The sequence below is a fragment of the Neophocaena asiaeorientalis genome, unplaced genomic scaffold (genome assembly GCF_003031525.2).
Source record: "Neophocaena asiaeorientalis asiaeorientalis breed wild unplaced genomic scaffold, Neophocaena_asiaeorientalis_V1.1 scaffold147, whole genome shotgun sequence".
Lineage (NCBI taxonomy): Eukaryota > Metazoa > Chordata > Mammalia > Artiodactyla > Phocoenidae > Neophocaena > Neophocaena asiaeorientalis.
In genome coordinates, this window is record NW_020173758.1 from 2,825,542 (window position 1) to 2,848,920 (window position 23,379).

At 35.1% G+C, this 23,379-nt stretch overlaps 1 protein-coding gene across 4 annotated transcripts in view; it reads left to right on the forward strand.

Moving 5' to 3' along the window:
• The first annotated feature begins 539 nt into the window (after window positions 1-539).
• PTBP2 (polypyrimidine tract binding protein 2) overlaps window positions 540-23,379 on the forward strand; it is an 84,682-nt gene continuing 61,842 nt past the window's right edge. For 3 of the 4 annotated variants that reach the window (XM_024751213.1, XM_024751214.1, XM_024751216.1), the window contains exons 1-3: window positions 546-625; window positions 2,192-2,222; window positions 22,202-22,277. In XM_024751213.1, coding sequence (XP_024606981.1) covers window positions 618-625; window positions 2,192-2,222; window positions 22,202-22,277 — 115 coding nt within the window. In that variant the 5' untranslated portion in view covers window positions 546-617. Of the gene's footprint in view, window positions 626-2,191; window positions 2,223-22,201; window positions 22,278-23,379 lie in introns of all 4 variants that reach the window. The other variant, XM_024751215.1, reaches the window with a different exon arrangement.

Sequence of the window (23,379 nt, forward strand, 5' to 3'; positions counted from 1 at the left end):
CGGCACGTGGGATCTTCCCGGACCGGGGCACGAACCCGTGTCCCCTGCATCGGCAGGCGGACTCTCAACCACTGCGCCACCAGGGAAGCCCCGTGTTGGTTGTTTTTTAAGAGGATGGAGAGGTCTGCAAATAAAAGATGGCATAGAAAAAAAAGCTATAAAATAGTTTTTCCTTGGCCCGCCTAGGTCGAGGGGGGAGCCAACTTGGAGCCTGATTTGGAGGGAAAAGTGGAGGCTGCCTGGGGGGAGTCCTGCGGTCCAGTGACCAGGCTCCCGAGGTCTAAGGCAGTGGGTGTGGAGGGTTGGGCGGTGTCGCACCCACAGCGCCCTAGGAGGGCAGCAGGGACTTCGGAGAGGAACGTACAAAAGAAACGGAGCGCGCCACGCTGCACAGCAGCAGGCCCCGGCCCACAGCGCTGAGAGCGGAGGGCGGAGGGCCTCACGCGCGCGGCGGCGCGTAGGAGGCGACGGCGGCGGCGGACTGCCGCGCGCTGCCCCGTGCGCTCCGGCACCTTCGGCAATTTCCGTCGGGATCTGGCCGCCATTTTCTCTCCGCTTGTGTGTCTCGCCGGCTGCGTGGCTCGGTTCTTGAGAGCGAAGCTTTGTCCGGTTCGGCAATGGACGGGTAGGTAACGAGGCCGGCGAGGAGGTGTGCGAGAGGGGAGTGGGGCCCGCCTTCGGCCTGGTCCAGGGTCGGGCCGAAACCCCCCGGCCGTCCCTCCCCAGGGCTGGGCTGCCGTTACCCAACCCCCGCCCCATCGCACACACCCCTCCTTGGGCTTCCCCCTGGCGGGCTCTGGTCGAGAAAACGGGAAGAAAGCGGGCTTGTGGACTCGGCAGGCGTTGGGGAGACGGCGGGACGACGACCCCGGGGAGACAGCGGGTCCCGGCGGGGCAGCGGGGGATGGGCTCTGGGGGGTCCCAGGACGTCTCGCCCGGCCCTGCCCCCTCTAGGAGCCATTTCGATCCGTAACCTGGGACCCGGACCGCGGGCGAGCGGCGCGGCTGGGAGCGGGTGTAGCGGCCGGAGAGCGAGGCCTGCGTGGGAGGCTCCCTGCGGAGAGAGAGGCCGCCCCCCCCTAGGCCCCTCCAAGCCGTCCCAAGCTTCCCCGGTTTCGCCCGGCCCGCCCCGGCTCCGATGTCACACTCCTTTGTTTTCACTGGAGTCCGCTAGTGGGGGCGGGAGGCTGAAAAAACGCCTTTTTGTGTGGCCTAAGATCGTTCCAAGCTTGGCAGAAGGGCCCAGCAATTAAATCATCTCAAAAACGAAGTGTTTGTGGTCGACATCAGTCACATGGGCAAAGGCCAAGAGCCATGGCAGAAACAAGAGTAGATAGTCAACACAGGGCCATCTTTTCAGCTACTTTGACCAGTTTCTGGAAAAACAAAAACAACTCCCAAAAGCCAGAGCCGTGCTGCATCTTTGAGGCTGGCGATAGTGCTAAGTGAGGTGAGGCAAGGGCTTCGGAAAATGATACGGACCAGGGTCTCTCCCTGGTACTTAACGCTCCCCATCTGAAAAGACTCTTTAATAATTTAACTCATTGTTAGAAAGGAGGCACCCTTTAGGGTGAAAATATAGCCGTATTCATCCCGTTTGGGGGCATAGGAAAACAGTATCACTTAAAAAGTACGTTTATTGGAATCCTTGACAGTATTTGAAGGGTCAGAAGTAAAATGTGAGTTTATTTTAATCATCTGGAGTTCGGTATTTTGTGAAGAAACTAAGTGCAGGTCACATAAAAGTTAACAGATTAACAAAATTTGAATCTTCCTAGAGGTTCTCTGGAGATTATTTTCCAGATGAAACAAATCCAGAGAAGTTCACTCTTTCCCCCAGATCAATACGGAAATAGATGGCAAAACTTGCCCTGGAATTCATGATTCCTGTTTCTATCAAGATTACTAAAGAGTTAAGTTTTAAATCAAAGGTTACGTAAAGGGGTATTATAGGTTTTGGGGGCTTGTTCAGTTTGCTATTTGAAGTGTTAAAAAATACAAAAAGTGTGGTGAGTTTCATCACACCTTTGAAAGTCATTTCTAGAAAGCCAAGTTGATTATGTGCCACTGACCATCTTTGTTTTCTGTCTGTTGTGAGTGGAAAATTCATGAATGATGAACTACCCTAAAAAGTTTCAAACAATGACCATTTGAAGAACAAGAGGTTGAAACTTGTTTTTTTTCATTACAGAATTGTCACTGAAGTTGCAGTTGGCGTGAAGGTAGGAAAAAAGTTTAAAACTAATGAAAACTGGATTCCTCAGTCAACTGAGCATATTATCATCATTAGTGGAAACTTTCTGTTGGCTTTTGAAAACTATAATACAGCTTACAAAATTCAAGTGTAAAGTGTTTTGTTCAATTTTTAAAGTTGGTTTATATAAATAGTTTTAATCTAAATAGACAACAACCATAAATTTTTTTAGAAAGGCAGTCTGTGAGAATAACATTTTAAAATAGTTATGAATGGTGTTCAAGGAATTTAAAAAGCTTTCAGACATGGCTTCTTGTGAATAGAAAATAACCCAATTTTCTGAGAGGATATGATGGTTTTAAATGGACAGATAAGTGATTTGACCTAAATCATATAATTTTAGTAATCTAAGGTTTTTTTAGCTCTGCTTTTGTCTTACGAAGACTAAAATATTTTCACCAATAATAAGCCTCATTAGAAATCAGTTGCTCTGATCTTTAAAGAGAAAAGAAACTTGTTTAGGCAGTTAGCTTCAAATTTGAGTCAGAAGTTATAAAGCTGGTTTGTGTGTCTGTTAAAGAAAGATAGGCCTTATGGTAGAGATCGTTTGGAATCTTTCCTCACTCACTATGGCCAGGAAAACTACTCATACTTTAAACCTTAGTTCTAGTGCTTAGGCGTTTCATTTTCTTGAATCCTTGCATATTTTAACATCGTGATTTATTATAAATTTTGTTTGTAAGCCTTTCTGCCCTCTTAGGGCATGGTTCTTGTCTTAAATCTTCAATTTTCCAAGCCTGACACCATCTTCCAAGCCTAGTACTAAGATACTTGTTGGATGCAATGACATTGGATGCAGTGACATTTCCCCCCTTCAAGTGTGAGTAGTCTTGAGAGGCTGTGTGCTTAGTCCAGTTATGCTGATTGTTCCAAATAATTTTTGGAATTCTTAAAATTTCATCCGTAACAGTGTGATATTATTCAGAACGCTTTTGGAGATATTTTGCGTTTTGCTTATTTCCTGTCCTTTGTATCTAGTAAACTAAGTACTTGTCCATGCTTTAATATTTAGGCTTGTCAAGTTCATATTATGTACGTAGATTGGGGGAGAAATGATGAGCTCTTTGTGGGAAGGTGTATTTATTTTTATTTGGCAATGCTGTTTTCTAAGTTGAGAGTGCAAGATGTAGATATTATAGTTATCATCCAAACAGCCTCTGGAAGTGAATTTTTTAAAAGAATAAATGATTCATGTCTGAGTTGTCAGCTGTTACTGGATGAGGAGAAAAGGAACTCATAGGACCCCAAACAAGCAGAGAGAAATGAGGATGCCTGGAAGAGGATGTACATATTTGGTTTACTGGCAGTTTTCTGTATTAGTAGTTTGAAAACATTAGAAAATGATATAAAAGTAATTGCTAGCTAATTTTTTTGTCCAGTGTTTAATATAAAAGTTTTGATAACTAAAGTTATGTTTTAAATAATTTTCTAGGATAATGGTTAAGAATTTTTGCTTTGGCGTCAGACTTAGGTACAAGTAATTAAGCTTTTATGAAATTAAAAAAAATAATGTGCATGGTTAAAAAAAAATTTAAAGTGAAAAGTATTTCTCCCTGATATCCAGTCCTGTTTCTTAGGTGTAGATAATTATGTTAACATTATTTTTGGTGCATTTTTTCCTGAAATTATTAGTTTATATATTAGCACACATGTAAACATCCTTGTTTAGCAATACATACGGATTCATGCCGTGTGTACTGGTCCATATCTTGTTGTTAAAAAAAGCTTTATTGAGATACAATTTGACATAAACTGCATATATTTAAGGTATACTAGTGTTTTGACATGTATACCCCTATGAAACTATCACCACAATCAAGATAATGAACCCCAGAAGTATCATTTTGCCCTTTTGTAATCTCTCCCATCTGCCTTTCTTTCCCCAAGCAACCACTGATCTGCTTTCTGTCACTATAGATGAGTTTGCAATTTTTAGAATTTTAAACAAATAGTCATACAGTATGTACCTTCTTTTTGCCTGGATTATTCCACTCAGCATATTTATTTTGGGATTTCACCCATATTGTGTATCAGTAGTTCATTTCTTTTTATTGCTTTGTAATATTGCATTGTATGGATATACAGCAGTTTGTTTATCCACTCAACTCTTGATGGGCATTTGGATTGTTTCCAGTTTTGGGCTATAATAAGTAAAGCTTCTGTGAACATTCCTGTGCAGGTCTTTTTGTGAATGTAAGCTTTCATTTCTCTTGGGGAAATACCTATGATTGGAATGGCTAGACCATATGGTTAGGCATATGTTTAACTTTTTAAGAAACTGCAAACTATTTTCTAAAGTGGTTATACTATTTTACATTGCCACCAGCAGGGTATGAGATTTCCAGTCCATCTACATCCTCTCCAGTGCCTGTTGTCTGGTTTTTTTTGATTATAGAGATTCTAGTGGATGTGAAGTCGTAATCTCTTTGTGGTTTTCATTTGCATTTCTCTAATGTCTTTGGTGCTGAACATCTTTTCATGGGCTGTTTTCAAGCTGTGTATCATCTTTGGTACAGTGTCTTTTTAAATTTCTTGTACACTTTTTAAATTGATTTATTTCTTTGAGTTTTGAGAAGTCTACATTTCTGGTTACAAGTTCTTTATCAGATATATGGTTTAAAATATTTTCTGCCACTTGTGTTTTCATTCTCTTCACAGTGTTTTGAAGAGCAGTAGTGCAGCAGTTTTTAATTCCGATGAATTTCAGTTTACCAGGTGTTCTGTGGTGTGTATTTTTTTTTGGTTTGGTGTGGCTCATGCTTTTGGTCATATCTAAGCCATCTTCGTGTAACCCAAGGTCACGATGATTTTCTTCTCTGTTTTCTAATAGAAGTTTTACAGTTTTTAGTTTTGCATTTAAGTCTTTCTGAATTAATTTTTTTAATATGGTGCAATGTATGAATCAAGGTTTTTTGGGTTTCCATATGGACATTCACTTTTTCTAGCAACACTCATTGAAAAGACTATTGTTTTCATTGAACTGGCTTTGCACCTGTATCAAAAATCAATTATGTATGTACGTATGATTCTGTTTCTGTACTGTATTCTCGTCCATTGACCCATTTTTGTCTACCTAGTAGCCAAAAGCGTACTGTCTTAATTACTGTAGTTTTATATTAAATCTTGAAATCAAGTAGAACTTTGTTCTTTTTCAAAGTTGTTTTGGCTCTTCTGGGTCCTTCACATTTTCCTGTGAGTCAGTTTCTACAAAAAGGCCTGCTGGGATTTAATTGAAATTAACTTGAATCAGTAGAGCAATTTGGGGAAAATCTTAATGTTGAGTTTTCTCATCCATGAACACAATTTATCTTTCCATTTACTTAGGTCTTTCATTTCTTTCAGCATTGTTTTAGTTTTCACTGTAGATTTTGTACTTTTTTGGTCAGATTTATCCTTATTTTGTGTTTTTTGGTGCTATTTTAAAGTAATTTAAAAAATCAGGGCTTCCCTGGTGGCGCAGTGGTTGAGAGTCCGCCTGCCGATGCAGGGGACATGGGTTCGTGTCCTGGTCTGGGAAGATCCCACATGCCACGGAGCGGCTGGGTCTGTGAGCCATGGCCGCTGAGCCTGCGCGTCCGGAACCTGTGCTCCGCAGCGGGAGAGGCCACAGCAGTGAGAGGCCCGCGTACTGCAAAATAAAGAAAAAAAAATCAAATGTGTATTTGTTATTAATATATAGAAATACAGATTATTTATGCCCATTGCTCTTGTATTCAGCACCTTTGCCAAACTCATTTATTAGATCGAACAACTATTTGGTAGATGCCATCAGATTTTATATATACACTGTTCATCATATTTATTATCTGGATGCCTTTTGTTTTTCTTGCCTGTGGCATCTAGTACAATATTTAAATGATGAGAGCAGACCTTCTTACTTTTTTCCTGATATTAGGGTAAATACCTTAAATGATATTTTTTTCTTAAAAGTTTGGTACAGTTCACTAGTGAAGCTGTGTGGGCCTGGTGTTTTCTTTGTGGGAAGGTTTTAAACCACATTCAATTTATTGAATAGATATAGGACTATTCACATTATTTTGGAGTGAGCTTTGGTAATTTTGTTTTCATAGAATTAGTCTGTTTCATCAAAGTTGCTGAACTTATTTGCATAGGGTTGTTTGTTGTATTACATTTTTTTTTTTTTTTTTTTTTTTTTTTTTTTTTTTTTTTTTTTGCTGTACGCGGGCCTCTCACTGTTGTGGCCTCTCCTGTTGCGGAGCACAGGCTCCGGACGTGCAGGCTCAGTGACCATGGCTCACGGGCCCAGCCACTCCACGGCATGTGGGATCTTCTGGACCGGGGCACGAACCCGTGTCCCCGGCATCGGCAGGCAGACTCTCAACCACTGCGCCACCAGGGAAGCCCTGTTGTATTACATTTTTATATTTTTATTATCTGTAGAATCTATAGTGATGTTGCTTCTCTCGTTCCTGGTATTGATAGTGTCTTTTCCCTATCAGTCTGGCTAAAGATTGATTTATTGATTTTATTAATATAAAACAGAAATCAGCTTTTGGTTTCATGGAGTTTTCTCTTTCCCATTTTATTGATTGCTTCTGTTTTAATGTTTTTCTGCTTTGTATTTAGTTTGCTCTCTTCTTAGTTAACATTGAAGTTGATGTAGTTGACATATCTTTTCTAATATAGAGAGGTTTAATGCCATGTATTTCATACATGTGTTGCTTTCATGGCATCCCTCAAATTTTGACATTTATACTTCTTTTCATTCAGTTCAAAATACATTCCAATATGCTTTTTTATTTCTTTGACCCATGGATTATTGAGAAGTATGTTATTTGATTTCCAAGTATTTGGAATTTTCCATGTATTTTTCTGTTATTTATTTCTAATTTAATTCCATTGTGCTTAGAGAACATTTTGTAAGACTTGAATCTTTGTAATTATTTTATTGTTTTATGGTTCAAATATATATCCTGTTTTAAGTGCATTTGATAGGGATGTGCATTCTGTTATTGTTGTGTTCTGTGCATGTCAATTATGTCATGTTTATTGGTAGTGTTGCTCAAGTGAGCTGCCTTTCCTGATTTTTTATTGTTGTCACTTATTGAGAAAACAATATTGAAATCTCCTATATTGTGCATTCGTTTGTTTTTCCTTGCAGTTCTAACAGTTTTTGCTTTATGTTTTTGAAGTTATAATTAGTACATAAACGTTCAGGATTACTATGTCCTCTTGATTCATTGACCCCTTTATTATTATGCAGTGACCTTTTTTATCCCTGGTAATCTATTTTGCTTTAAAATTTTAAAAAATTTCTTTGCTTTCATTTTTTAAAATTTCTTTGCTTTACTTTTTCTGATATTAATACAGCCATCTTGGCTTTCTTTTGAATACAGTTTACATGGTATATCTTTTTCCATTATCTTACTTTCAGACTATTTGTATCCTTAGATTTTAAAGTGTATTTCCTGTAGACAGCATAAAATAGAGACTTGATTTTTAAATCCTATCTTACACCCTCTTCTTTTGGTTGTTGAGACCCTTCACAATCAATATTGTTATATTAATATGGTTAGTTTTAAAAGTACCACTTTGTTGTTTTGTCTCTTATGTTCTTCATTCCCTTTTTTTTTTTCCTGCTTTCTTTTGGATTGAGTAAATTTTTTAATTCCATTTTAATCTCTTTAGCTGATTAGCTTATAGCTGTTTTGTTATGTTGATAGCTGTTTTAGGATTTATAGCATACATCTTTAATTTATCACAGTCTTAACTCAAGTAGTATTTATGCTACTTTACATATATTATGTGAATATTAGAATACTTCTCCCCCTTTGGCCTCTGTACTATTATTATAACATTTTACTTCTACGTGTTATAAATTCTATACGGCATTCTTTTTATTTGTTTAAACAGCCATTTATCTTTTTAAAAGATTTAAACAACAAGACAAATAATCTTCTACTTTACCCTTAACATAGTTATGCACATGCATTGGATACTTAGGGAGGATTCTCTGCAGATTTCCAGAGTTCTCTCCGTGCAGCTGTCTTTGGAACTCTGCCATACGAACTCTAGTTGCTTTGGTCCCCTTGGATTCTTGCCTCTTTCTTAACTGTCAGGGAGTTTTCCAAGTTCGACCTGGTTTCCTTATCTGAGCTGTGCCTTGACCTGGACTTTTTCTCAAGTGAGTAAGCTGGGACGATGATGGCCTTACCCCATGGTGGTTTTCTGACTCTGGGGGATCATTGTTCATCATTGTCTGATGTCCAGTGGTCTTGAAGAACATCGTTCTATATATTATGTGTGATTTTCTTTTTCTTTTATTATTTTTCTCAGTTCGGCAAAGTGGCTCATGTTATATACCTTCTTGGCCAAAATTAGAAGTTCACTTTTTAAAAAAAAAATTATGTAATATTTCTGCAGTAATAGATTTATCTTATTCTTTGTTCTATGGATGCACCACAGTGTAGTTGCTTGACATACCACGATTTAGATCCACATTGATGAACATTTTGGTTTGATTCCCTTTGCAGTTAAAAATAGAAGCATACTAAAAATAGAAGTAAAAATGCAGTGTCAAATGAAATTTACAGTTAAAAAGTTTGTTAAAACCACAATGCCACAAGTTTCCTTACTCATTTGTTTTCTACAGTTGTGTATGGGAGCGCCTGTTCTTCTACACCCTTACCAATCCTGGGTTTTAATAAAAATTTAGAATACTAGCTAATTTCACGGTAAAGAAAAAAGTTTTGTAATTTGAAATGGGTGAGATTTTCAAAATTTGACTTTCTATTTCTGTGAACTGCCTGTTTGTATATGTGATCTATTTCAATGATTATCTTGTTTGTTACAACTCTATATAAAAAGAAAATTGATTCATATACATCATAGGTACTTTTTCTTACAGTTTATTACTTTTTTACCTCATACAGTTTTGGGCATCTAGGTGTGTTTGAATTATGAAGTAGTATAATTTATTTTTTTTTGTCTCTGATACTTAAACATTTTTAATTTCAGTTTCTTTACAATTGAGATTATAAATTCTGAAGATTAAAAGTGTTTATGCATAAAAAGTATTTTCCATGAATTAGGTCCTTTGTTAATGTTAACCAATTTATACTACATAAAGAACAAACAATTTTTATAGCTTTAGGGTATGTTGAAATCTCATTTTTCATTATCCTTATAAATGTGCTGTAGACTTACTCAGTTCTCAATGATTTTAGACTCCTTTGTATTTGGTCAGGTCAGTGAGACTAAAACAAGAAAGGAAATTTGTGAATTTTTAATATGAAGTTTGTTGCATTTGTTTAAAATGTTTTTTTATGTTCTTTGTAATTTGTTTCAGAGGTTTCATTTTTGTACTCTTAACCATTTTTGCCTTTGAAATTCTTGCAGAATAATGGGCCCAAGTAGTTAGCTTTTTTCAAGTTAAATTTCACTAGAATTTTGAAAGCACTGGTTGTAAGTTGCTGAATGCACAGTTTTAAGTTGTGATATGACTATTTTATTCATCATCATTGGCTTTCCTAGACAATTACAGTAAAATAATGCTAAAGAAAACTTTTTTTTAATAGTTGAACATAACTGATTTATAACAGGTAGGTTAAGAAAAACTGTGTTGTTTGGGTTTTTAGATTTTGAATTTTCTTAAAACATTACATAATGCTTGCTAGGGTATTTGTATTAGAATTTCAAATTAGAGACATCAGTGTGTCTGCTGAATGTCAGCACTGTGTTAAAGACTGGTGATTCAGAGACATTAAGAATAGAATATATGTGTCTTGAGGGCAGGGACCTTTTTTGTTTTATTGTTTCTGTGTCATCAGTAGTGCCTGTTAAATAGTACATACTCAGTATATATTTAATGACTATTGAAGGGTCTCTGGCTTCAACATGCCCATAATCTCATGAGCCACTTATCAGTAAAAAGGTAAATACCAATTTTATTGCACAACATTCTTCCTTTTTGCTGGAGATCCAAAAGAGCTGTATCTTCTAGAACCTCATCTAGTTGAAGAAACAAATATACAAGGTTTAAGCAAATGCCCTATGGCTACGTTTAGGGAAGATTGATTGGCAGAATCAGAGTAGATTTCATGAAATCAGTGGATTGTGACCTCTGTATTGTAAATGTTTGGGAGCAGAAGTGAGCAGTATATGCTGAGGGGAAGACATGGCCAAAGTTTTGTCAGTAGGCTGGCACAAATTCATAGCCCTTGAACAATTTAGCTGAATGATGGATTTTACAGCGAAGGGTTTGTGTAATATATGGGAGGGAGAGAAAAAATAGAATGGCCGATAGGTTGGAGAAAATTTCAAGTATTTCATGTGGTAGGCAGTATTCCATATATCTGTAAGCTTCCATACATGAAAGTAGCTCATTATTCTGCTATCTTTAGAATGTGGAGACTGAGCTGCAAAATAGTTGGCTTTGGTACTGTATGGAGCATCATGAATTAGAATATAGTCGTTAACTATTCTGATCTCTTACTTGGTCCATTTGTGTTCCTGAACTGTAATAGCTTTCTTAATTTAGTTTCAGACATACTTCATTAAGGGCTAAGGTGGTTAGGTAATATTTTTACTTTAAAAGTAATAAAATACAACAGTTATGAAAGGTATGTGTTTTTGAGCAATGATTCGTCTTATAACTGTTGTGGTGAATTTTAAACATTAAAAAAAGACACAGTAGTATCACGAGGCGTTATTTATATGTCACTCAGCCCCAACAGTCATCAACGAACAACCCATTGCTAAAACTTAGGAGATCCACACTCTACTTTTCTCCTCCTGTATTATTTTGAGAAAAATTCCAGGTTATTTGTTTCATCCATAAATGTTTTGGTCTGTCTCTTTAAAAGATAGGGTCAGTCCTCCCTCTCTTTCTGTTTTAAAGAAATACAATCACAGTACTGTTAGTGCACCCCCCCCAAAAAAAAATAGCAACAATTGCTTAATGTTCTTAAGTGCCAGATTTGTAAGATTTCTATTTGTCTCATGAAAGTCATAATATTTTTACAGAGTTCATTTTTCGTGGTGGGGAGGGATCAGGATCAAATAAGAACACATTCAGTAAATTGACATGCCTTTTAAATTTCTTTCACTTTACGAATTCTCCTTTTATCACTGTGAGGTTTTTCATAATTACATTTTATTTTTGAAGAAAACTGGTTGTTGGTCTTACAGAGTTGTCCATAGTCTGCATATACTGATTGTATTCTGATGTTATAATTGTTATGTTGTCCATATAGTCGGTTGGTAGATGGATCTACAGACCATCAGGTTCTCTTTCTGTTTTTAGTAATATTTTATAAGTTGTGATATGTTTTTCCATTAGAAGATATATGATATCTGATTTTTTTTGCATATGTCTGTGTGATGTTTTTTCCAAGAACATTTTGTAATAACTTTTTCTTCAATTTGTTTATGCTCAGCATAGTTTGCTCAATAGACATCTGTCAGTATTCTTAAAGGATATGTACAAAGAAGTATATCTTGAAAGTCCAATTAAATTTTCTATAATAGAAATATATTAAAATTGAACATAAATTGGCATTACTGATGGTGGACAAGAAATTTTTTTCAATGAAGGGCTTGTCAAATTAAAACACGTGATGTAGAATTAACAGACTAGAGTTGGCCTCTAACATTGAACAAGGTAACCTCTGAGTTTCAGTTTTACAACTTTTAAGATGGGTTTAACAGGACCTACCTCAGAAATTATGTTGAAGATTGAATAATATGTAAAAGATTTAGCACAGAATGGCCGTAAGTGCTCAAATGATGCTTGGTATTGTAGTTCTTTAATTTGTAAATCCTATTTAGAAGGAGCCCTTTATTAGAAGTCAACTTTGAAGTTTTTATTTTTTGTTACTGATTTCTAGGAGTTTTTATATATTGTGGGTACTAAAGCTTTGTTAGTTATATATGGTACAGATAAATTCCTTCCTGTCTGTGGCTTGATTTTTTTGCATTGATGAATAGAGTAGGAAATTTTAACATTAAATTTACGTTTTAGTTTTAAGAAATCTTTCTTAAACTCAAGGTTTTATACTATATAGTCTTCTGGATTTTATTTTGAAAATTTTTAAATTTTGATTTTCACATTTAGGGCCTCAGTTTACCTATAATTTAATTTTTGTGTAATGTGTTGTAAATGGCTAACAAATCTGGTACAAACTCAGTTGAATGGTTCATATTTTCCTACTGATCTGCAGTGTTAGTTGTCAGGTTTCCATATATGTGTGAAACTTTCCCTGGGCTATCTCTTTTGTTTCATTGTCTATTACTGTCTTACTACCCAAATGTCTGAATTTAATGTGGCATCACAGTAAGTTTTGGAATCTTGGAGAGTGAATTTTGCAACTTCAAAATTGTCTTGGCATTTTCTTCACTGTATATATATTTTTAAGATCAGTTGGCTAAGTTCCATGAAGACTTCTCAGGTTTTGATTATAGTTGTACTAAATTTATAAGTTAATTGGAGAGTATTGTATTTGTATTATCAAAAAAATAAGATGGCAGAGCTGGAGAGAACAGTGATATTTTTCTTTGAAGAATTTTTCCTTTACTTCTCCATACTATTTTGTTTAATGCTTAATGCAGAAACGTAATGCTTTAGGCAAAAAAGAAAGTAAATTAGTTCACTGATAATTTTACCAAAGCTAATCAGGACTGTATGTACTTCCCATCATTTTCCCTACATGTTAGAAGGATTTTTAAAAGCTTATGTGTAGGCATGAGGAAAGAGAGATGCTTCTTTGCCAGTTTGATTTTTTTCCAAAGTTATTGATTTATTCAGTACTTTTCTATTTCCCAGAATTTTATAGCATTTTAAAATTCTCCCTTTTAAAATTTTTATTAACAGTACACATTCATATTTTATCTTTTTGCTTTTTTTTTTTCTTATCAGAGACCTTATTTTACTGGTCTTTTCAAAGTACCAGCTTTTGTTAATTTTTTTTGTTTGTTTCATGATTCACTAATTTATGTTTTTGTCTTTTTTTGCCCACACTAGATCTATTTTACTGTATTATTATTTTTTGTCCACTTTAAATTCCATCCCGAACATGTTTATTTTCTTGTTTAAAAATGCATTCAAGGTGAAGAAAGATCAGTTGATAGTTTGGGCAGTAAGCTTTGACTTTTAGAGTTCCCTTTTATCTTTTTTTTTTTTTTTTTAAGATTGAGGTGTAATTGATGTAGAAACATTGTGTTATTTTCAGGTGCACAACATGAATTGATGTATGTATATATTGTGAAATGATTACCAGAATAAGTTTAGTTAACATCCATCACCACACATAGTTAAATTATTTTCCTTGTGATGGGAATTTCTAAGATTTATTCTCTGCAGCTTTCAGATATACAGTATTGTTAACTATATCAGCATGCGGTACATTATATTGTCAGGAGTCATTTATGTCATAACTCCGAGTTTGTACCTTTTGACCACCACCTTCACTAATTCCTATCCCCCCTCCGTCCCTCCCTAAAAGGCCTGGCTGTGCTTCTGGATACCACTGTTTTCTGTATCTGTGAGTTCAGTGTTTTGGGTTTTTGTTTGTTTTTTTAAGAATCTACATATAAATGAGATCATATGGTGTTTGTCTTTCTCTGACTTGTTTCACTTAGCCTAATGACCTCATTTGCATGTTGTTGCAAATGGTAGGATTTTCTTCTGTTTATAGCTGGATAATATTTCATTGTATAGATTAACCACATTTTCTTCATGTGTTGATGGAGACCTAGGTTGTTCCCATGTCTTGACTGTTGTAAATAGTGCTACAATGAATACAGGGTGCAGATATCTTTTATAGATAGTGATTTTATTTCTTTCGGGTAAATACTTAGGTGGTATTGTTGGATCATACAGTTGTACTTTTTTTTTTTTTTTTTTTAGTTGTACTTTTTAAAATTTTTTGAGGAACCTGTTTTCCTTTTCCTTAGTGGGTACACCAATTTACATTCCCATCATCAGTGCACAAGTCTTCCTTTTTCTCCACATCCTCGACAGTGCTTGTTATTTCTTATTTTTTTGGTAATATCCATTCTAACAGGTGTGAGGTGATATCTCATTGTGGTTTTGATTGGCATTTCCCTGATTAGTGATGTTGAGCACCTTTTCATGTTCCTGTTGGTTGTTTGTGTGTCTTTGGAAGAATGTCTGTTGTGTCTTCTGCTCATTCTTTGATCATACTGTTCATTTTTTCTGAGTAGTATGAGTTCTTTATTTTTGATACTAACTTTCTATATATGATTTGTAAATATTTTCTCCCATTCAGTAGGTTGCCTTTTCATCTTGTTGATGGGTTCCTTTGCTCTGCAGCAGCTAAAAGTTTGATATAGTCCAAATTTATTTTTGCTTTTGTTGTCTTTGCTTTTGGTGTCAAAGCCAAAAAGTCATTGCTAAGACTGATGCCAAGGGGCTTAGTTATACTAAATCCTTAGTTTGATAAGGATTGCATTGAATCTGTAGATTGTTTTGGGTAGTGTGAACATATTAACAGTATTCTTCCAGTCCATGAGCATGGAATATCTTTCCACTTATTTGTGTCTTCTTCAATGTGTTTCATCAACGTCTTACAGCTTTTTCACTTTTTTAAGCTTTGTGAAAGCTTCAAGGTATACAAAAGTAGGGTGAATGGTATAATAATATACTTCCTTTGCCTTCCTGTGGGAGAATATTAAAGTAAATCTCAGTGATTATTTTATATCATTCCTAAATACTTCAATGTGTATTTCTAATAGATATAATCTCTTAAAGATGACATTTATATCATCACACCTAATAAAATTTTAAATAAGTTTTTCCTTTTTTATTGAAGTATATTTGACATACAATATTATGTTAGTTTTAGGTGTATAACATAATGATTCAAAATTTACATACATTACAGATTGATCACTATAAACATCTGTCACTGTAAAAAATTATTAATTATATTTCCCAAGCTGTACATTACATCCCAGTAACTTATTTATTTTATAACTGGAAGTTGGTATCACTTAATCCCCTTCACTTATTTTGCCCAATCCCACCCCATCACTAAAATAATTTCTTAATATCATCTAATGTCTAACAGTAGTCAAAGTTTCCCAGTCACTTTAAAGAAGTCTTTTATATTTTCTCTTTGAATCAGGGATCAAGGAAAGTCAGCATGTTGATTTGGTTCTTTTAAGTCTATTTATGTCAGTTTTCCTTCTCCCTCCCCCTTTCTTGATTTTCTTTGTTAGAGAAACTGGGTCATCTATTCTGTACAATTTTCTGAAAATTATAATTTTGCTGATTATACCTTCATGTTGTCATTTTGTGTGTTTCCCATGTCTTGTATTTCCTGTGTACTTGTGGTTAGATGAGGCTTGATTAGATTCAGGTTTAATTTTTAGCAAGAATATTTTATAAATGTACTCTGTAATTTCTAATGTATCACACCAGGAGGAACATGTCTAGTTACCTCTTTGTGATGTTTTATCAGTAGGTTCAGTACTGACATTTATCAGTAGCTTCAAGTGTCCTCAGCTTGATGCATCCAGTGTAGAGTGCTCTATCATCCTTTCACCTAGTGGGCTTTAGTAGCTGATAATTGAGTAATTTCATTGGGTATTGCAAAAATGGTGATACTATTTTTTTCTCCTGCATATATTTTTAAATATTTTTCTGTTGGAAGAACTTTTTTCATCAAATATTTGGTCATACTGAAACACCCTTATCAAAAGAAAAGCAGGGTAGATTTTCAGTTAAAAAATTTTTGCTCATGAGCTGGTAACTCCAGTAACTCCAGTGTAATGTGAGTTCTTTAACATTGATGTTAGGTCGTTGTGAAGGCAAGGATTTTTACGTTTATTCCAGTCTTATTGCAATGATCATTCCTTTAAAAATGTTTAAATTTTCTCATCTTGGGCCAGCAGCAGCTCATAATACCGGTAATTTTGATACTTACCTAAAGTATCATTTCTTCCTCCAAAACTTCAATTAGCCATTTCTTTAAAAAGAATGGTCCTTTGGTGAGACCTGGTCCTTAGAGACCACAGTAATGTGGGTGCAAAGGTGCCAGTTGCTTTTAGGTTGTTATTGTTTCAAGATTTTTTCAATTCACAAAGCTAACAAAATTTTTTTGAGACAAATGTATTTGAACTCATTTATTTCCAGTTTGTATGTAATTTTACAATTTTTCCTCTTCCAGTTTTTTGTTTGTATCTCTTGTATGTTGTAAACTCTTGCTTGCTAGTGTTAACATAATTGCATATATACTAGTTTCTGTAAAAAGCAACATCAGTGTTAACATTAACATTGTAATACAGTTTTAAGATGTTTGCAGTTATTTTTGTCCTTAAAGTGTATTTTGCAAAGAATGTATAGTGAAATCACAGAATTTTTAAATCTATTGAGATAATTCTGTGTGCGGTTCTACCACCAAGCTAATAGTTAGGTTTATTTGTTACATTTTGGTTTTCATTTTTAGGGAATTTTTTTCATGTTGAATAAATTTTCCAAAGTCAGAACTGCAAAACAAGCTACATTCATAGATGTCTAGTCTTTCACTCCTGTCCACTCTACTTTGCTTTTTCTATCCCCTTATAGGTATCTATTTTCACTAGTTTTTGGCTTATTCTTTTATTTAATAGAAGTAAATGTGAATTTCTTTTTACGTGCTAGCTCCCACCATCTTAGGGAAAAGGTAGCACAGAATACACAAGGTTTAATATCTTACCTTTTTTACTTAATGAGAAATACACTCTGGAAATCACTCCATGGGTATATATGGAAAATCTCATTTCTTTATACCACTGTATAGAAAGTATGCAAGTGCCTCAGTTCCCCCTAGCCATAGTATAGTATATTGTCAAATGCTTGGGGTTTTATCAGTCTGAGAGGTGAAATGACATCTAAATCTAGTATTAATTTGAATTTGTTTTTACTGTGAGCAAGATGAAACAACTTTTCTGTTTACGGATAATTTCCATTTCGTGTGTGCTGAAAACTAATCTTATCTCTTGCCTATTTTTTTATGAGTAACTGGTCTAAATTTTCATAGGAATCTGTATTTGAAGGTTTGATTCTATTTTTGACTCAGGGTTTTAGGAACAGTTTCAAAATTTTATCTGAATAAACTACAACGATTAGATTTTGTTCTATTTTTCTTTTTTCTCTTATTTTCATTAAAATATTTTTATTGTGTTTGACCAGATATGATCTGTATGATTTCTCCTCTATGGAACTTACTGAGGTATTCATTACATAGTATGTGATCCACTTTTGTGACTTGCATACTCATGTATAAACATAAAATATTTTCTTCTGAAAAATTTTAAAGTCTTATCTGTTGCGTTTGTCTCTTAATTCATCAGAAAAAAATTTAATTCATTTATTGTACAAGGTGGGGATCCAATTTCATTTTTCTTCTGTCTTAGAGATAGCCAGTTAAAATATGCAGTGTCATTTTTTTTCATATTACAGATATATATATTTTAGGGTAAAGGCTAAGCCACTATAACAAAATGGTAATGCAGAACATAGTGGTGTAAATAACCTAGAAGTTGATTTTTCATAAGTGAAAGTCCTGCAGTTGTAAGAAAATGGTATCAGTATGCTCCATGAGGTTATTCACTGGACTAAGTTTTTTTCATCTGTTTTTTTTCATGACCTAATGATATATAATTATGTTTTTTTTTGTTTTGCTTACCTAATTCTCACCCAAAGTTTGTCTATTCTGTTGTCTTGTTTTCAAAAAATCAAATTTTGGTTTTATTGATCCTCTTTGGTATGTCATTGTATGTATTTTATATTTTTATTGGTTGTATGAGTTTGTGCTTTCACAGCTTTTAGCAGGTAGGTAGCACTCAGTCCACCTCCTTTGTAGCACCTTTGTGTTCGTGGAGGCCAGAAATACATGAGTGAGAACCTTCCTCTCTGAGAATCTAATTTTCCTCAGGAACTTGATATTCACATCCTTGTCCCATGTCTTTATGTCATGGTTCTCTCTTTTCCAGAGGAGAAAGTTGTTGGGCTAGTCTCAGTCCTGAAACCTGTCAGAGCCCAAGGACTGTGATAAGATGTTATCTCTGTTTTTTAAATGAGTAAGTTAAGGTTTAGAACAGGTAAGTAATTTACCAGTGACATAGTAGGTGAAAGCTGAACTACAGAATCCTTTTTCTTAAATGCCATATGGCGTAATTGTCATAGAAACAAAGAAAACTAGGTTAATTCATCACATCAATCGACTAAAGAAGAAAAATCATATGATCATATCACTAGATGAGGATAAAACATTTGACAGAATTCAGCACCTATTCATGATAAAAATTCTCACTAAACTAGAACAGAGGGGAACTTCAACTTGACAAAGAACCCTACAGCTAACATCATATAAATGGTGAGAAACTCCACACTTTCTCATGAAGATCAAGTACAAGGCAAGGATGTCCCTCCTCACCACTTCTTTTCAACATCCTCCTGGAATTCCTTGCTGATGCAGTAAGGCAAGAAAAGGAAATTAAAGGTATACAGATTGAGAAGGAAGGTATAAAACTTGTTTGCAGATGACATGATAGTCTATGTACAACATCCAAAAGAATTGACAAAAAATTTCATGTAACTGATAAGTAGTTATTTCAGGATTGCAGGGTACAAGGTTAATATATTAATAGGAAAGTAAATTGCTTTCCTGTATACCAGTGGTGAGCAAGTGCAATTTGAAATTAAAAACAAAATACAGTTTACATTAGCACCCCCAAATTTGAAAATCTTAGGTATAAATCTAACAAAATACATATAAGATCTACATGAGGACAACTACAAAACTTTGATAAATGAAACCAAAGAACCAAATAAATGTGGATAGATATTCCACGTTCATGGATAGGAAAACTCAGTATTGTTAAGATGTCAGTTCTTCTGAAATTGATATATAAATTCAGTGCAGTCCCAGTCAGAATTCCAGCAAGTAGTTATATGGATGTCAACAAGCTGATTCTGAAATTTATATGGAAAAGCAAAATACCCAGAAAGCCAACACAGTATTGAAGGAGAATAACAAAGTTGGAGGACTGATGCCACTCAACTTCCAAGATTTAGTATGAAGATACAGTGATCATGACAGTGTGGTTTTGGTGAAAGTATAGACAGGTTGATCAGTGAAACAGAATGGAGAGCCCAGAATAGAGCCCCCCCCCAATAAATATAGTCAACTTATTTTTGACAAAGGAGCAAAGGTAGTCTCCCCAACAAGTGGCTACTGGAACAGCTGAACATACATGTACAGAAGAATGAATTGAGACACAGGTATTACACTCTTCAAAAAAATTAACTCAAAATGGATCGTAGACCTAAATATAGAATGCAGAACTATAAAACTTTCAGAAGATAAGGTAAGAGAAGATCTAGATGAGTTGGGTATAAAGATGTCTTTTTAGGTACCACACCAAAGACATAATCCATGAAAAAAATAATTTATAAGCTAGACTTTTGCAAAAGATACATGTGATAAAGGGCTGTTATCCAAAATATACAAAAAACTTTTAAACTCAGCAATAAGAAAACAACCCGATTAGGAAATAGACCAAAAAACTTAACAGACATCTCACCAAAGAAGATATACAGATGGAAAATAAGCATATGAAAAGATGCTTCACATCATATGTCATTAAGGAAATGCAAACTGAAATAACAATGAGATACTGCTACACTGTCAGAATAGCCAGAGTCTGGAACACTGGAAACCATAAATGCTGGCAAGGATGTGCAGTGTCAGGAATGCTCATATATTGGGAATGCAAAATTATATAGCCACTTTAGAAAACAGTTTGGCTCTTCTTACAAAACTGACCATACTCGTACTGTACGATCCAGCAACTCGTTGGTATTTATCCAAAGGAGTTTAAAACTTACGTATACACAGAAACCTGCACGTGGATCTTAATAGCAGCTTTATTCATAATAGGCAAACCATGGAAGCAACCAAGATGTCTTTCAGTAGGTGAATGGATTAATAAACTGTGGTGCGTCCCAACAATGGGGTAATTATCAGCAGTAAAACAAAACGAGTTATCAAGCCATGAAAAGGCATGAGGGGTACGTGGTACCATAAATGCAAATTACTAAATGAAAGAAGCCAACTGAGAATGCTACATACTATGTGATTCCAGCTATATTCTGAAAAAGGCAAAACTGAGGAGACAACAAAAAGATCAGGGGTTGGGAGGAGTTTGGATGAATAGGCAGAGCACAGAGGATTTTTAAGGTAGTGAAGATACTGTGTATGATGTTATAATGACGGATATGTCATTACACATTTGTCCAAACCCTTAGGTATTAAAATGTACAGTATTAAACCCTTAGGTAAACAGAACTTTGGGTGATTATGATGTGTCAAAATAGGTTCATCCTTGGTGATAAATGTACCAGCCTGGTGGAGGATGTTGATAATGGGGGAGGCGACGCATCTTTGGTGGCAGCGGGTATATGGGAAATCTGTTCCTTCTTCTCAATTTTATTTTAAACCTAAAAGTGTTCTAAAAAATTTTAAAAAATACTAGGAAATTTTTTGTTGTTGATAGTGAAGCAATAATGGATGTCAGCAGTTCTTAAACTTCAGCATGCATCAGAAGCATCTGAAAGGCTTGTTAAAACTCAGGTTGTTGGATCCTGTCTCCATTGTTCTGTTCAGTATATCTAGGATGGATCTGAGAACATACGTTGCTAAGGAAATTTCCACGTCTAATGCCGCTCTAGGGACCACACTTTAAGAATCTCTAAAGTATCTAATTCTGTATATCATATCATGTCTTTATAAAACAGTGCCATGCTGAATCTTCCATACGTTGATTAAAAAATTAAATATGATGTAAATATGGTATTAACGTGACTTGATACTATGTTTTTATTTTTCTCATGCTTGTATTTCTGTGAACTTGATGCTAGCAAGTAGAAAGCTTTTTAAAAAGGGGATGACGTATAAATATTTTTTCATCACTGTGATACTTATTATAATACAGCTTATTAAAGTATGAGTTTAACACAAATTAACATAAATTTTATGGTTAATTTGGATTGTTTTGGACTTTGTAAAATGCTTTGGTAAATTATCTCCTTTGTACATTTTTTTCCACTTTGGTGGTTGCGTTCAACTTTGTCCTGATTGTCTAAATGAGCTAGTGTTGATTTAGTTATTTTAAATATTAATAACCCATGTATGTAAGTATACACATAATTAAGATATGCAAAACAGTTGATTTAGCTATTTTAAATATTAGTCTGCACACACATACTTTTGTATGTACACACATTTTTAAAATAGTTGAAACAACATTGGTTGGTTTGAACAACTGCAGTTCTGAGAACATACGACTTATAACCTTTTCTTTAAAGGATTTAAAGACATGATTCAATCCCTTTTTATTGGTAGAAGGAAATTTCTCATTCCATAGATTTTTGCCTTTGTTTACAGTGTTCTAGCCATTAGAATATATACCTAATTGTTTAATTTTAATGATTATGAAAATGAATTGTCCAGCTCATGTAAATGAGTTGTCCAACTCACCATTGTGAAGTTCTCATTTTCTAAAGACCTCAGTTATCTGGATGAGTAAAGGGCTATGAGGCTGAAGGATTCACAGTGTCTGTGAGAAAGTCCAGGTGCTGTGGCATTAGTTTATTTATTTAAAAAAATGATGTAGTTCTCCAAGGCTTCTGATTATGAAACCTAATCAGTTTTCCTATTTATTGTCTGTTGGACTAGGGTGAATGGAAGGAAGGAAACACTGTTGGCTTTGTGGAAAAGGAAGAGATGGATAGGAGAGTGGAGTTAACTTTTTATTTTAGGGATTAAATTTTTTATTCCCAGTAGTGTAACACCTGACATTTGTTTTGACATTTGTTTTTCAGTGACACTGTTTGAAAAGTTACCAGATAAGTGACAGACTTTCAGATTAATATTTTTAAATGTAAAGGGGTCTTATGCTAATTTGTTCTTGTTTTAACAGAGAGGATCTGACGAACTACTCTCAGGCAGTGTTCTCAGTAGTCCAAACTCTAACATGAGCAGCATGGTGGTTACAGGTAAGTGTTAACTCTCTTAACAGTCTCATTATTTGCCATTTTGCAGAGCAGAATGTTAAAAGTTTAGTGTGTTTTACCAGAATAGCCTTTATTTTTAAATACTCCGTGTTGAAACAGTTTAGAGAAATTTTACTATAGTATGTATGTGTCAAGTGAAAAAACCTTGAAGTGGGTGATTTGTGGGAAAGTATTGCTTTTAATCACAAAAATGTAACCTTTTTTTCTTTCATGTTACAAGTTCCCTCACTCTCACTCCTTTTGTACTTCTGTGCTTAGCTTCTATTGTGTGTCATAAAATATTTTTATTTTAAGTATTTCTTCTCTATCCCATAAATCCTAAAGCCCAAACTCTAAAAAAAAAAAATACCATAAGATTCAGTTGCATAGCTGTTTTTTTTATGTGCTTTAAATCTTTTTTTCTGTGTGGTAACAGTATTTTTAACTCTTTGGATTGGTTTCCTTTATTTATTTACTTGGAAATATAAAATGATTTATTTAATCTTCATAGGGTGTTTAAGCTTTATATGTTTGAAACATTACTGTTGGTTGGTTGTAATGTCTGTCTATAAATAAATACAGACTAATTTTTAGAGCTTAGTTTTATGGCCAGTGGACCAAATATGAATCTGATGATTGAATTAGTTTGCCTTATAACCCTACATTTTATATTATTACCTAAAGCCAAAGTTTCTTTTTTCTAAACCCTTTTCTGAATTACTTGTTTTAGGAATCGTATTGGGCAATATAAAGATTGTAAAAGAATGGAAGCATTTTGATTTCCTTCAGGTAGCCATGCTTGTGTATATGTACACCTCAGTGCACATGTACACATCCCTGACAATTAATTAAAAATTATAATGAGGGCTTCCCTGGTGGCGCAGTGGTTGAGAGTCCGCCTGCTGATGCAGGGGACACGGGTTCGTGCCCCGGTCCGGGAAGATCCCACATGCTGCGGAGCGGCTGGGCCCGTGAGCCATGGCCGCTGAGCCTGCGTGTCCGGAGCCTGTGCTCCGCAATGAGAGAGGCCACGATAGTGAGAGGCCTGCATACAGCAAAAAAAAAAAAAAAAAAAAAAAAAAAATTATAATAAAATTTTTTTAAA